At 60.7% G+C, this 14390-nt stretch overlaps 2 protein-coding genes across 3 annotated transcripts; one reads left to right on the top strand and one right to left on the bottom strand.

The window, feature by feature from the left end:
• Window positions 1-985: 985 nt before the first annotated feature.
• Window positions 986-6205, bottom strand: E2F4 (E2F transcription factor 4; the record flags this gene model as incomplete). The annotated part of the gene is made up of 10 exons (XM_084257894.1): window positions 6056-6205; window positions 5522-5631; window positions 5219-5380; window positions 4870-4943; window positions 4115-4176; window positions 3607-3904; window positions 2891-3091; window positions 1399-1446; window positions 1201-1245; window positions 986-1101 (listed from the first exon to the last, which is right to left on the bottom strand). The coding sequence occupies exons 1-10, from the start codon at window positions 6188-6190 to the stop codon at window positions 986-988; spliced, it is 1251 nt and encodes a 416-aa protein (XP_084114020.1). The 5' UTR covers window positions 6191-6205.
• A 2296-nt stretch (window positions 6206-8501) lies between these two features.
• Window positions 8502-13122, top strand: EXOC3L1 (exocyst complex component 3 like 1; the record flags this gene model as incomplete). 2 transcript variants are annotated; one of them, XM_084257693.1, is made up of 13 exons in its annotated part: window positions 8502-8562; window positions 8770-8945; window positions 9019-9238; window positions 9762-10377; window positions 10457-10574; window positions 10695-10820; window positions 10921-11021; window positions 11233-11343; window positions 12028-12157; window positions 12270-12392; window positions 12473-12628; window positions 12726-12850; window positions 12933-13122. In XM_084257693.1, 13 exons carry the CDS (start codon window positions 8517-8519, stop codon window positions 13120-13122), a joined length of 2238 nt encoding a protein of 745 aa, XP_084113819.1. The 2 variants fall into 2 exon arrangements, with proteins under 2 accessions (XP_084113819.1, XP_084113818.1); XM_084257692.1 differs by having other exon boundaries at window positions 8517-8562; window positions 8785-8945.
• Between the last annotated feature and the right edge of the window lie 1268 nt (window positions 13123-14390).

Genomic DNA, 14390 nt, shown 5'->3' with positions numbered 1-14390 from the left:
GGCGAGTTCCGGGTTGGAGTCCCGGGGCGGGAGGGTAGGACGGCGCCGCCCCGCCCCACAGAGGCGCCGGGCCCGCCCCGCCCCAAGGTGCGGCAGGTGGGGGCGGGGAAGGCAGGCCACCCGCACGGCCTCCTTTCCGGGCGCAGCCAGGTGACCCACCCAGGCCCCCCACCAATCCCGCGTCCGCCCAGGGCAGGGCCGCCTGCCCCCGGCCCAAAGAACCAGATCAGACAGCCTTCGGCATGGTCTTTATTCACTTGGACGCTGTACAAATATTACAATTTTCTTTAGTTGCAAAAAGTATAAAAATAATCTTTATATAGGAATCCACATTACTGCAAATCTTTCTCTAAATCTCTGCAAATGGCTCTAAAGGAGAAATGAATAAACAAGGGAGGGTCGGGGCAGCAGGAGGTTGGGCCAGGCCGCAGAGACTCTCCCACCCGGGCTCCTCGCTAGAGGTCTCTCTCTCCTGTCAGCCACCCCTCCCCACCCCGCCCCAGGTTCTCGGGGCTCAGAAGTGGGGTGAGAGGTCCAGGAGAAGCTGTAGGGCGTGTGTGGGGAGAAGTGAAGAAGCTCCCCACCACTTCCCTCTGCAGGGAGAGGGGCTGGCAGGAAGGGCAGTGACGCTGGACAAGCTGCCCTATGGGGTGTGTGTGGGGGGTACTAGTTCCTCGCCACTGGGTGGCAGCTGAGCCTGGGCTCTGGGAGGGCTCACAAAGGATGCGAGGGGGGAAGGTCCAGCAAGGAGAGGCAAACGTTTGGCTCCACAGTGGAGGGGCTGAGCCCCTGGCCCCTGCTCTGGCAGCACACAGGTGCTGGCGCAGGAGTGGTGGCTGTGGCTTGAACTGTGTGGGGGAGGGGAGGGGGTGCTGGGGAAGCCATGAGTTGTGGTTCTCAAGTTGTGTAGGGGGGTTGTGGGGAGGCCCCCCGGCAGCCCCCAGGTCAGACAGTCTGTGTCCCAGTCACGCAGGGCATGTCCCTGTCAGAGGTTGAGGACAGGCACATCAAAGAGGTCACAGACACCTTCACTCTCATCCAGGTTGTAGATGTAATCGTGGTCTCCAGGGGGCGGAGAGAGGCGGAGGAGGGGGGCAAACACTGCAGAGAGCACCAGGCTGAGACCCTAGGCCAAGGTGCCACCCAACAGCCACCCAACCCCCTGCCCAAATGCATCCTCCACCTTCCTGGGCCACCCACCTTCTGAGGACATCAGCTCCTCCAGCAGCTCTGAACTCATGCACTCTGGGGAGGGAGAGAGCTCAGTTACATTCTGGCTCCCCTCTCCACCGAACAGAGCCCATGAAGGGGGCCACCCCACACACTGATCAGGTCCTCAGGAGAGCAAGAGGACGACCCAATGAGATCCCCTAGCCCCAGGGAGGAAGGCAGCCTCACCTCGTGTAGGATCGAAGATTTCTGACAGTTCTTTGGGGAGTTCCAGAACTGAAAGACAAGAATCCCGTGCTCAAGAGCAGAGGTCCAGCCTGGTCCCACTCTACCCTCACCCTCCGCAGATCCCGTTCCACCCCCCAGGAGCTCCCCACAGCTGAGAAGTAGGCTCTACCCCCCGTCAAGGTGGTACTGCTTGGCTCTGGAGGTCGGTCTCCCCTGCTAGACCCAAACAACTCAGCGCTGAACCCAGGGGCGCAAAGTCACTCTCAGGCGACCAGGGCAGATGTCCCGGCTCAGAGATGCTGCTGGCCCCACTCTGTCTGGGCGCAGCAGACGCGCCTGTTAGATGGAGAAGGGCCCAGCCATCCCTACCCTCAGTGCCAGGCTGAGACCCCAGGCAGGGTCACCTGGCAGAGGAGACAGCAGACACCAGAACAGAGGCCAGTGCTGCACAGGTGGTGCTCACCTGAAGGAGGGGTATGGGAAGCAGAGGAAAATGAGGCTGGAGAGGAAACTGGGGGCTGGGTCATGAGGGCTTTCAGATGGCATGTTTAGGGGCTCTGGTTTTAACCAGTGGGCATTAGGGAGGCTTCTTGGTACACAGAAAAGGCAGTCAAGCTTCCCCTTCACACAGATCCTGGCCAGCAAGGTAAAGAGGCGGACTTAGAACAGAGGTGGCCAGGAGTGATCTGCGTGTTGCAGATACCATCAACAGGCGCTCCCTGGGACAGAACTCTCTTAGAACTCACTTAGCTGCTGGGGGCGGTACGGAGGGGGAGGGAGATGGACCTGGAGTGACATCCAGGTGTCGGGCTGGGTGACTGGGGTCAATCACAGGGTATGCGTGGAGGGAAAGCAAGTTTCAAGAGGAAACAAGTTCAGTTGAGAACGCACAGGAATCAAGTGCCCACCAGACATGCAGAGGAAGGTACATGGACACAGGACATGGAGTTCAGGCAAAAACCTAGGCATGACAGAGAACAGGGAATCACCGTCCCAAAAATGGGGTGTTCCACATGCGTGGAATGGAACAGAGGCCTGCAAATGTCAGTGTTTAAGAGCGTTAGGAGGAGAAGCAAGTGAGAGGAGCCAAGTGCATCAATATGGAACATGAGAGTAACACAGCAAACCATCTAGAACCCGCTGGAGCTGGCAACCAGGGTGGGTAACTATCAAGATCAGCACTGGTGTAGTGTGTGCATGATGGAGAGAGAGGAGGTTATAGAAGTCCTGACTGCTGCAACCTGAACAGCAACTAGATCAAGACATAGAGTGGATATAACTTTCCCAAAAAGAACAGAGGACAGAGAAGACAGGAAGACACAGGATGTAGTGTCACTGAGTGAAAAGAAATTCAGCAGTACTTGTGGGCCAAGGAGAGTGGGCTGGCCAGCTCTGGTGAGGTGACAGGAATGCCAGATTCCAGCCCTAAATATATTTCTGATCTAGGACTGGGCTGAAGCTAGATCATCTCCCACAGAAAACCAGTACTCACCACCTGTGGGGTCCGCCTTGATGGGCTCAAAGGAGGTAGAAGGGTTGGGTCCAGATGAACTGCTATTGCTGCTGCTGCTGCTGCTGCTACTGTCCAGCAGGGCAGAGGACTGCAATGGCCGTGTGTCCAGTGCTGTTGGGCCTAGTGGGAGTGAGCTGAGCTCACCACTGTCCTTGCGATCGGTTCCAGGGCTGCCACTCACTGCAACCACAGGTAAGGTCACTCACCTGTGACCTCAACTGCTGGACAAGCCACCCCCAAACCAGTCAGTCAGGGGCAGGAAGTAGGATGCTGAAGTTGGCCGTGCTAGAAACCACGGCCAGGGTGACCACAGTCCTGGTTCCCAGGCCCAAGGAGTTAGGCATTGCCAGTCCCCCCTGAAGTGGTAATCTTGAAATAAGTCACTGAGGAAGACAGGCATGTGGCACATAAGAGGAAGATTCATAGACAACATGGCAGCTGTGACCACACCCCGAGAGGGCAAGCAAAACCCAGGTGGATCTGGGGAAAAAGTGCCACCCAGATGCCCCTTCACAGTCAGAGCTTCCCTGGTAAAAAGGGCGCATTCGCTCCCACAGCAAGGGGAGGCCAGCTGAAGGCCAGAAGGCCCACCCCACAAGTCCTTTCCAACTCTGAGAATGACATTCCACAACCCCAAAGTACTGCCTCTTGGGCCCCACAAATCACCCCATCACCAGCTACCCACTGTGCCTCACCTGTGACCTCAACTGCTGGACAGGCCACCCCCTGGGCTTCAGTGCTACCAGGGACAGGGGTAGAGGTGGTCGCCTGGGGACTGCTTGGGCGTGAGGCGTCCTGGGAGCGGGCCAGGGCAGGCTTGGGCAGAGGTGGAGGGGTGGACACAGCAGGCGGCCCCTGAAGCAGGTCTTCGGGTGGCGGCACAGGTACTGCCACAGGCGGCGAGCTCCATGCCTCCTTGTTCACCAGCAGAACCTCAATGGGGCCGCTCACACTCTTAAGATGAATCTGGTACTTCTTCTGCCCATTAAGGCCCTGAAGATGGGGGAAGAGGTGGGGGCAGGTAGAACTGGTAGCAGACTTGGCCCTGGGACATGGCCCGTGTCCTCTCCCACCCAGGCGGCCCGTTCTCTGAGATAACCCCAAACCCCAGGCCTCCCCCTACCTGCCCCACCCAGGACTTATCAGGCTCCACAGCCAGTACCCGCCCTCAATCAACCTCGCCTGCTTGGGTTGAGCACCCACCTCTGGGATGGGCACCTCTAGGCTGGTGCCCGACGGGGCACGGATGGCCAGGAGGGTGTCTCCTAAAAAGACAAGGATAGGTCAGGGCCCAGGGGCTCAATCTGAGCTGGGAATGGGGGGAGGAGGGTGCCTATCCCTGAAAAAAGTTAATCTCTGATAAACTGGACAGTAGGTCTCCCCCAACCCCCACAGTAGTTGGGGCAGAGAACTAAAGCTTTTCTCCTCCCAAGAGCCCGGGAGTATGTAACCTGAAAATCTGGGTTTAAACATGTATAGCAAAGGATTGTTGGCCATGGGCACCCCATGCCTTGATGGAGCTGCTCCCTAGGTACAGGTGCTCTGATCAAGACAGTCTAGGATGCAAGACAGAAAAGGAAGTTCCTGCATCCACAATGGAAACTCACTACAGGACATAAAAGGGCATTGTCTCTGCATGTAAGAGTGCATGAAAACACACACACACACTCCCCCCTTATGCCTGTCACACTTGATAATCCAAATCCAAGGTACAATGCAGATGGGAGCTGGCCCAGGAATCCACCCTAGGATTCTTAAAACCCCTCAATATGGTCTGCTTCCACAGGGTCCCAGTGACCCTCAAACCCAGGACTTACCCTGCCTGGAACGGGCCCCAGGGCCCCAGGAACCCCCTGCAGAGATGGAACTCTCCTTGGGCACTGAGCCCACTGCTTAAGGGCTGTGAATCAGCTCAGCCCGCCCCCCCAATTCCCGCCCCCTACCCAAGCTCTGCTCACCTGCAAAGCATCTGCAGATGTCCTCATGAGTCACATAGGCCAAGGTGTGGGGGTTAAGGAGAACTGCTGGTAGCCTGCATATGGTGACAGAGGGCAGACCACAGGCCCAGCTCTTTAGCAAAGGTCTGACATACATGCCCTCAGAGAAAGTCCTGGAGTCTGGGGGGAGAGGTGCAGGTCAAGACCAGTGGGGAAGGAGTTCTGGGGAGGGCACCAAGGCGGGGACCTGGCCAGGAGAAGCAGGACTATCCTCCCAAGAAGGACAGAGGCTGGGGCACCACAGAGTAAAGCCAGCTGGACCAGAGGGCCCCTCACCCACTCCCAGGAGCAGGGACCACCAGGAGGATATCAGCTGTTCTGCACGTCCTCTGTGACATTCCGGATGCTCTGCTGCACCCACACCTTGTGCTGGTCCAGTTCTCGCTCCCGCTGCTGCAGCTCCTCGATCTCTGCCTTGAGCTCAATCAGCTTGTCCGCAATCTCCCGGGTATTGCAACCAGGCCCCACGCCCCTGAGCCCAGGGAATGGGGCTGAAAAGGGCTACCCGGAACTCTGGTTCCCACAGCCCCTGCTCGCTCCTCCAGTCCCCACCCCACACCCCTGAAACTTCTGGATAGGAGATTGTCTGACCCTCCAGGCACCCCCCACTCACTTCCACTGGATGCTGTTCTTGGATTTCTTCTCGATCAGCCCAATACCTTCCAGCACGTTGGTAATGTCATATATCCGCCGCTTCTGACGCACAGCTAGAGTGTCAGCTGCCTGGCAGACAGAACAGGGCGGAGAATACTGAGGCTCCCTCTTGGAGTTACCCCAGCTACACTGAGAATAAGCCTGTAAAGGACGAGAGCCTGACTTCAACGTTCCTCCCAGGCAGCACAGCGGCTCAGGACTACGGAGCGGGCAGAGGCCTGTCGCAGCCCGAGGTGATGCTCTGACTCTCTCCTCCCCACACCAGCCGGGGAAGGCCACGAGGACCTGCACCTGCAGCCCTGAGCCTGGCCCAGGCTGACGACCAATGGCGTCGGCCGAATGAATGAAACAGTTCCTGGCCTCTGTCCTGTGCGGAAGTACACGGAGGGCGGTCTGCTCTCTGAGGGCTCGGCTGGGCCGCCCCGGGAGTTCCCGCTACCGGCCCAGGCCTGGTCCACCATCCCCCACTGTCGCCCCTTAGCCCGGGCCGCACCAGCTTGAGGTCAAGCACGCCGTCCTTGGCCTCTTGCAGAAGCGACACAAACTTGGTGGTGAGAAGCCCCAAGCTTTTCTCGTGCCGGCTTGGGGTGCCCGGGGGCGGCGGCGCCTGTGGCCCGGCCTCCGCCATCGCGCCCGCCCGCCGCCTCCCCTCAGCCAGGCCAGGCCAGGCCGGCGCCGCGGCCACTTCCGCTTCCGTTCCTGACCGCCCGGGAGCCGGCGCCAGCATCGCTACTTCCGCTTCCGCCCCTCCCCTCCCAGGGAACGTGGCGCAATTCCTCTCTGCGTGTACGGCCGCAAAACTTCCGGGGACGATTAGCAAATGTCCAACTGCCGAAGGCGACGAAAACAACCCGGGGCTTCCTGCGACGCAGCGCGGGGGAGACTGAGGAAGTCGCTGGGCGGCCCCGGCAGAGAGCAGGAGCCTCCAGAGCCTTCCCAGCTGGCCTGCCGGCCTCGACTCCTGCCCCCAACTCTGCCCCAGCCCAGCCCCCATCTCAGAGCAGAGACCGCTCTGCCTGATGGACGCAGTGTACTCCCCCAGCGCTGTCCTGGAGGCCGCCCCACTGCCTTGGCGTCACCCACCCTATTCACGTCCCTCGCTTCTCGCCAAAGCAAGCAATGACTACATCTGCTCTGTGCACTTGTCTGCCCTTCCCTGCTCCCAGCCTTGTCTCCACGCTGCTGTGGGCAGAGGCCATGAGGTGGTTATTTCACGGTCTCTGCCCACTGCAGGGTGGACACAAGGCTGGGAGCAGGGAAGGGGACCAGGGACCACCTCAGGGCCTCCCTGGTGGCGCAAGGGGTTAAGCACAACACTGTGAAGCTATCCGCAGCCTCTGCAGCAGGAGTTTGATCCCTAGCTGGCCAGGGAGTTGCCATGGCCAGGGAGCTGCCCACATGCTGCAGCAGACCTCTCCTGTCTCGCTGGCTGCTCCCCTCAGCAGTGTATTTCAGTAGATCTGCCTATTCTGTTCCCCACTCTGTCTCTGGTGAATCCTCTCCCCGCCCCCCCCCCAGCCCCGCATCTCTGGCCTATGCCCCAGTTCTTGTATGCATAAATAAAAAAATCTTTAAAATAAAATAACCACCTCAGCCTATATAATCATGTTTAATGAAATGTATACAAAAGGCTGAGAGCAATTCCTGGCATGTAGGAAGGATTATGTGTTTGGTATTATTTTATATTTAACATTGTCATTGTTTATTGCTTTTTTTTTTTTTTAGGTAAAGTTCTCAGAGAAACAGGCTTTGAGATGGCGATCAGTCTGCAGGAAGTTTATTGAGGATGCACACTTAAAAGGGAGTTGGGCCGGGGGCAGGGGGGTTGGTGGGTGGGTGTTAAACTGCCATGCAGTTACAACAGAAGCCCTGCCCATCCTACTAGGAGCTCTGAAACTGGGGTGACCCTTCCAAAGCATGCCACATACAGGCAAAGATACCAGCACTTTGTTCCCCAACACTGACAGAGAGACTCATCCTGCACTCCTGGCAGCTAGGGGAGCCAGTGCCTTCATCCTGAAGTGTGGGTTCAGATGTTGTATCCAAGTCTGTCACTTTATTACTACTCTGTAGTCCCTTCTGTGTGCTTCCCGCCCAGCTCTCCAGATAAATAAGTTTCAGAGCCCTTTGACACGTCTCCCAACATTACCATTCACAGACTTGTTCATGCAGCCCGTGGTCTCCCTTCCCTGCAGAGGGGCACACCCTCCTCTGAGGGGCCCTCAGCCCCATCTGCATACCTTGCTGTTATTGTCTGCATTCATGTCTGCACATCCCACTTTCCACCCTGGGTTGGGGCCATCCTGAGCGCCAAGAGGTCCTGGGTGGGCTGGTCAAGACTCAATGACCACAGGGAACACACCCCCTCCCCCTAAGGAAGTGGCGCTCAGCCCTCCCCCCACCCCATCCCACAGTGCAGAAGTCCTTTCCTGTTGGGAATAAAGCACCAGAGACTCAGCTTCCTTCCTTTCTGCCTGTGGCCTTAGGGAGGGAGAGGCACTGCAGAGAGGAAGGGGTCCTGGGCACAAGGTGGGATAGAGGCTTCCTTGGGAAGAGGAGGTGTAGGCCAGAGCTCTAGAGGGAGTACGAGCTCTGCCACCAGGAGGCTGGGGGAGAGGGCCAGCCTCAAGGCCAAGGCTGCGGAGGAGGGAGAACCGAAAGCCTGGTCAAGCCTGGTGAGTTCCATACCAAACTGTCCTTTGCAACTCAGAGCAGGAAGAGGACCCAGTGGAGGCTTGTGCCCACACTGCCTCACTTGGCATCTGCATGGGCAAAACTGAGAAATCAGAAGGTGAAAGCTTCCCAGGTGCCTCCCTCTCATTTCCTGAGGGACTGGGCCAAAATCTCCCTCCGCTTTTCAGAAGGGCCTAGACCAAGGCTGTGGCTCAAAGGAATATCCCCTCTGCCTGCTCCAACCCAGACCTACCTCAGCTCCGGCTCCTCCAGGGCTGGCCATGGACTCTGCGGCCAGGGACAACATGCAGCCTGAGCTTCCCCCTGGTATGAGCCCCTCTTGGTGGACCGGGGGAGGGATGGTGGCAAGAAAGATGGGAATGGTGGGGTTGGGTCCTGCTGCCAAGTCTAGCTGGAGCTCCACAGGGCCTGGAGAGGAGTTCACTGCCCTGGGGGACAGGCTGAGGAGCAGGGAGGGAAGCAGCTTCGGTGGCCGCTTCCTGCAGGCCCTGCCTGACTGTCTCCGCTGCCCAGGCTCTTCCTGCCCAGGATCTGAGTGGCCAGAGCAGGAGAGGGCAGAGCAGTTGGCCCGGGGTGCTGCACTCAAGTGGGCATCAGGCATCTTCTACCGGCCAGAGCAGCTGGCCAGGCTAGGCCAGTACCGAAGCCGTGAGGTGCAACGTACCTGCTCCCTGGAAGCACGGATCAAGGTGGGCATGGGCGGGGGCATGAGGGAGGGCTTCAGGGACTGATCTGGCCTCACTGGCTGACTCCTTCCCCCAGTCAGTGGTGCAGTCATACCTGGAGGGCGTGAAGACTGGTGTGTGGCAGCTGGCCTGGGCCCTGGAGGCAGTTCAGGGAGTCCGGGAGACCCTGGGCCAGGCCCGGGGGTTGCTTCAGGACATGGCTGAGGCTGCCCAGACCCTGGAGCCCCTGCGGGAGCAAGTTGCCCAACACAAGCAACTGCAGGCCCTGTCTCAGCTACTGCCCCGGCTGCGGGCAGGTGAGTGTGCAGGGGTACTGGGTCTCAGCCCGCCAACAGCAAATCCACTGCTCACCGGGCTGGGGTACTACAGCAAGATGACATGGGGGACACACCAGGGACCTCCCAGAGTCCAGTTGCATAGGAAGCAGGGTTCAAATCCACTCATTCTGGGGTTCCTGAGCATGGGATGTTGAGTCAGGACTGATAGTCAAGTGACTCTGCCCGCCCTGGCTGTTAATATATTGAAATATTTCCCTAACTGGGCCAGTGAATGGCCCCTAGCATGCCCCTCCCCCATTGCCTCCATGCCTTTCCTCTAGGATCCCTGGCTTCCTCAGCTTCCTCAGCTCAAGAGTTTTACACTTGGCCCACCAGGCCTCTAGAACCTTCCTTAGGTCCTTTCAGATTTATCAATGCGCTACTGTATTGGTTTTTAAGTATTTTACACATTACCCCAGCCCCAGGGCTTTGGCGTCCCTGCTGAACCCATAGCATGGTGGGATGATTGTGGCCCAGGGCTAGCTCCTCTCCTCCCTCCTAGTGCCAGCTGCAGTGGCCCACACACAGGCCTTGATTGATAGCCAGCGCCTCTTAGAGGCCTATGTGAGCCTGCGGGAGCTGGAGCAGCTTCAAGAGGAGACCTGGGCACCTCTGGGAGGTCTGGAGCTGCCAGTCTTCGAGGGATTGGGACCCTTGGCTGAGGCACTGGGCCAGGCAGTGGAGGCAGCTGCAGGGGCTGCAGGACAGCTGGCACGGCAGGACCCAGCCTTGCTGGTGGCTGCTGTGCGTGTGGCAGAGGTGGAGGCTGGGCGCACAGCCTCTCAGGGGCAAGCCCCCCGGGACTGGCGACTGCGCTGTCTGCGGGCACTACAGGAGGGCCTGGAGCGGGCCCACTTTGGGACACCCCTGCTGCCTGGGCCAGGAGCCCTAGCAGGGTGGCTGGAGACTCTTCAGGTGGCCATACCAGCTGAGCTGGCCACAGCCGAGGCACTCATAGCACCCTGCTGCCCACCACACTACAAAGTGGTCCGGCTGTGGACCCACACCCTGCACAGTGGCCTGCGCCGCCACCTGCAGCAACTCCTGGAAGGGCCCGCTGAGCTGGGAGCTGCCGACGCCTTCACCTTGCTGCAGTGGGCACTGAATGTGTACCTGGGGTCAGTGTCCATGGGGCGATGGGTAGTGGGCGGATCAGAGGCTGGGGGCTCAGTGTGACACTGGGCCACCCATCTCCAGCCCAGAAATGATGGGGAGCCTGGAACTGGGGCCTGAGGCTGATGTGTCTCAGCTGGAGCCCCTCCTGACCCTGGAGAACATTGAGCAGCTGGAGGCAACATATGTGGCGAAAGTCCAGGTGAGCAGTTGGGGTATGGATCCAGAATTCTGCCCACCAGCTGTGGGGCTTTGTAGAGCCCCAGGTCTATGTGTCTCTAGCAGGATGTGTCCTATTACACTCTCTTGCCCCCTCCCCCAGGCAAGTGTGGCCCAGTGGCTGCAGAAGGCTCTGGACGGGGAGGTAGCTGAGTGGGGCCGAGAGCAGGAGCCAGACACAGACCTGACTGGCTTCTACCATTCACCAATGCCCGCCATCGTGCTGCAGGTGTGTGTGGGCAGTGGTGAGGCACATGGCAGCGCCCATAGGGAGAGGGGGAGACGGCAGGGCTGGGACTTTGCTGATGGCTGCCCATCCCTGCTTGTAGATCCTGGAAGAGAACATTCGAGTGACCTGTCTGGTCAGTGAGTCACTGCAGCGGCGGGTGCACGGCATGGCGCTCTTCGAACTGGGCGCATTCCTGAGGAGGTGTGTCAAGGCGCTGACACACTCCTAGCCCCTGACCCTGCTCTGGGGACGGCCAGAATGAATGGGGCTTTGAGTGAATGGCATGCCAGCGGGAAAGGGCCTTTTCAAACAGGGCCTTGGGAAGCTTGGAGGTGGGGCAGGAGCACCAGGGAGTGGGGCGATGGGGCATCAGAGTAACAGCAGACACAAGAACTACCTTTGCCCTTTGCAGCTTCAGTGATGCTCTGATTAGATTCTCCCGAGGTCACCTCAGGGGGGAAGCAATGGCACCTCATTATGTGCCCTACCTACTGGCTGCTCTCAACCACCAATCAGCACTCAGGTACCAGGAGGGCCCCACAGAGCCCTACTTCCACTAACCCTGGACCGAACACCTCCTTGGTGTGGATCCAGCCCCCACTAGGTCATTGGGAACTTTCGATTGACACATACCTGGGGTTCCAATCCCAGTCCCACTAATTACTAGCCGCGTGACCTGTGGCAAGTTGCCTTACCTCTCTGAATCTTGCTTTTCTCATTACTATTCTATGGGCAACCATGGGGCATTCTGAGAATTCTTTCATTCAACCAGCATTTACCAATGTCCTGCTCTGGGCCAAGTAATGTCTAGGGCTACAGCTGCACAGAAATCAGAAAAAAAATTCCCTTCCTCTTGGGTCTTATGTTCTTTGGGGTTGGGGCAGAGAGGACACACTAATGGGTAATTTTCACTCCTTGCTGACGGTGATTCTCTCCTCTTACCGATGAGGAAACAGAAACAAAAGACTCGCTCAAGGTCACACCGCCAATTAGAGGCCGGTGCGCTGAGCCCCCCCCCCCCCCCGCCACCCTCCCCCAGGCTCCCCCACCACTCGCCTTCTGAGCGGTCGGGGAGCCGCCCCACCTGCCCCGGCCGCTACGCACGTGTGCCACTAGGTGGCGCAAGAGCGGCCGGACAAGCGCGGGCCCGGCGGGCCTTGGCCTTGGTCCTGAAGCCGTAATTTTTTTTTTTTTTTGGTGGGTCCAGCTCCTCCGTGTCCGCCCTGCAGCTCGACAGGCTGGCGTCAGGGGCCTTGGCTCCGGTGGAGGCGGCGCTGGACGAGTTGCAGAGGAGGATCTGCCGCCTGGTGTTGGAGGCGCTGCTGGGGGAGCTTCAGGTGGGGATGAGGGTGGAGGAGGCCCGGCTGAGGGTGCAGGGGGATCCCCCTGGGAATGTCGGATCCGACAGTCCCGCAAGCCCCTTCCCTGCCTGCCTGTTCCCCTCTGCAGCCTCTGTTCGTGGCTCTGCCTTCGCGCCGTTGGTTGTCGAGCTCGGAACTGCTGGACGATGTGTGCGCGCGGACGGCGCGCTTCTGCAGGGACTTTGCGCACGTACGGAGCCCGGCGGCCCAGGTGCGTTTGGGGAGAAAGGCTGGGGAAAGGGGCGTGCCGACGTGACCGGCCTCTGGGCCCACCTGCCGCTCTCCCCTAAGCTGCTGCTGGAGGAGGTGGAGCGCGCCGTGGTGCTGCAGTACCTGCGCGCGCTGATGCAGGGCCGCCTCGTGTGCCGCTGCGCCGACGAGCGCGCCCAGGCGGCGGAGCGCCTGCGGCAGGATGCAACTCAGCTTCAGGATCTTTTCCAGGGTTTGGTGAGAGCTCCCAGGGCGAGTGGACGGGCGGGACCTTCACTGGGGTGGGGTGGGGTGGGGATCTAGGGCTGCAGCGAGACCCCCCCGACGTGCCCAGGGCTTGGAGGCGAGCATTCAGTGCGTGCCGGTGCTGCTCGCCCTGCGGGAGCTGCTGAGCCTCCGCGACCCCACGCTGCTCGGCCTCGAGGTGGCCGGCCTGCGGCAACAGTTTCCCGACGTGAGGTGCGCAGGCGGGGCGCGGAAGGGGTGGGGGGGCACGGCAGCGGTGGGGCGGGATTGACGCGCCCCCGCGTCGCCCCCACAGCGAGGATCACGTCTCCGCCCTCTTGGACCTGCGCGGGGACGTTTCTCGAGAGCAGCGCCTGGCGGCACTCAGCTCCCTGCAGGCCGGCCCGCACCCCTCGCCCCCCGCGGGGCGCCGCGCGCTCTTCAGCCTGGTGCCGGCACCTACCCCCGCGCTGTCCTCCTGCCTGTCCTCGGGGCCCTGCGCCTGACGCGCGGCCGCCCCGCCGCGGAATAAAGCCCAAGGCCCGTGTCCCTGAAGCGTGTGTGCTGCGGAGGGGGAGCGATCGGAGCACCGGCGAGGGTGGGGGGAGGACCCCTGCACAACGCACGCCTCGTGTGGCCCGGCTCCTGCGCCGAGAGCCAGGCTGCACCCCCTTACCCGGGCTTCCGCCGCCGACGCGGGCTGCACCCCTCGTGGCCCTGCCCCGCGGAGCGCCCGCGTGGGTGGCTCCCGCGGCCCTAGAGCCCGCCCGGTGGAGGGGGCGGGGCAGGACGACTCCCCGCCCCCTGGGCGGACCCGCATCAGACCCCACCCCCTCTGCCTGCCTGGCCCCGCCCCCTCTGCCTGCCTGGCCCCGCCCCCAGCTTTGTGCTCGGGCACGCGCCGCCGCGGACTTTGACGCGGTCCGCCCGCCTCCGCGCGAGCGTGCGCGCGCCCGAGGGCTGCGTCCCCGCGTCGGCGCTCCCTGGCCGGGCCGCGGCGGCGGCTGTCGAGGAGCGGGAAGGGCGGCGCGAAGAGGAGCGGACAGGTGGGGGCGCGACTCGGGACGGAACTCCCCCCACCCCGGAGGCCGAGAATGCACGCTGCACCCAGGAACCCCACCTCCATTGTCCCCCGGCCCCGCCCTCCATTGGGCACACCCTTCGTCCCGTTCCGCGCCGCTGATTGGCTGCGGGCCACGCCCCTCCGTCGTCCCCCGGCCCCTATTGGCTCTTCCTCCACGTTATCCTTTCCCGAAGTTTCTTATTGGCGCAGGCCACACCCTCTCATTGGTCACCGGACTCCGCCCTTGGCCTGGGCTCCTCCCCCGGCCGCCTTTCATTCATTCTGCATCTAGTACTGGGTGCTCGGGACATGGGGTGAATCGGAGCCGCCCCTGCCCTTAGGGAGTTCAGGGGATGCTGAGGGGGGAGGGCGAAGCACCGACCTAGGCTCCAACTGTAACAGCCTCGGGCGGTCAAGAAGCTGCCTAAGCACTGGGAGCCTCCAGGATGGCAGGAAGGCTTCCCAGAGGAGGTGAGGCCTAGACCGAGCCCTGGAGAATGGTTAGGAGTGTGCTCCACGGAGACATTGGGAGGGCGTTCTTGGCAGGACCTGAAACGTGAATGAAACAGGCATATTCTGGTAACTGCAAAGAGGTAGGTCGAATGAAAGAAGGGGAGGTGAAGGGGAGTGGTCCGGGGAGAAGCCCAGAGACCAGTGGGTGAAGAGGACAGACAGGTGTACAGCTCGTTGAGGGGAGTGAAGCCTGAGGCC

The sequence above is a fragment of the Talpa europaea genome (assembly GCF_964194135.1).
Source record: "Talpa europaea genome assembly, chromosome: 16".
NCBI classification, from domain to species: Eukaryota; Metazoa; Chordata; class Mammalia; order Eulipotyphla; family Talpidae; genus Talpa; species Talpa europaea.
The sequence above is the reverse complement of the archived record's forward strand: the minus strand, read 5'-3'. Positions and strand labels throughout refer to the sequence as shown.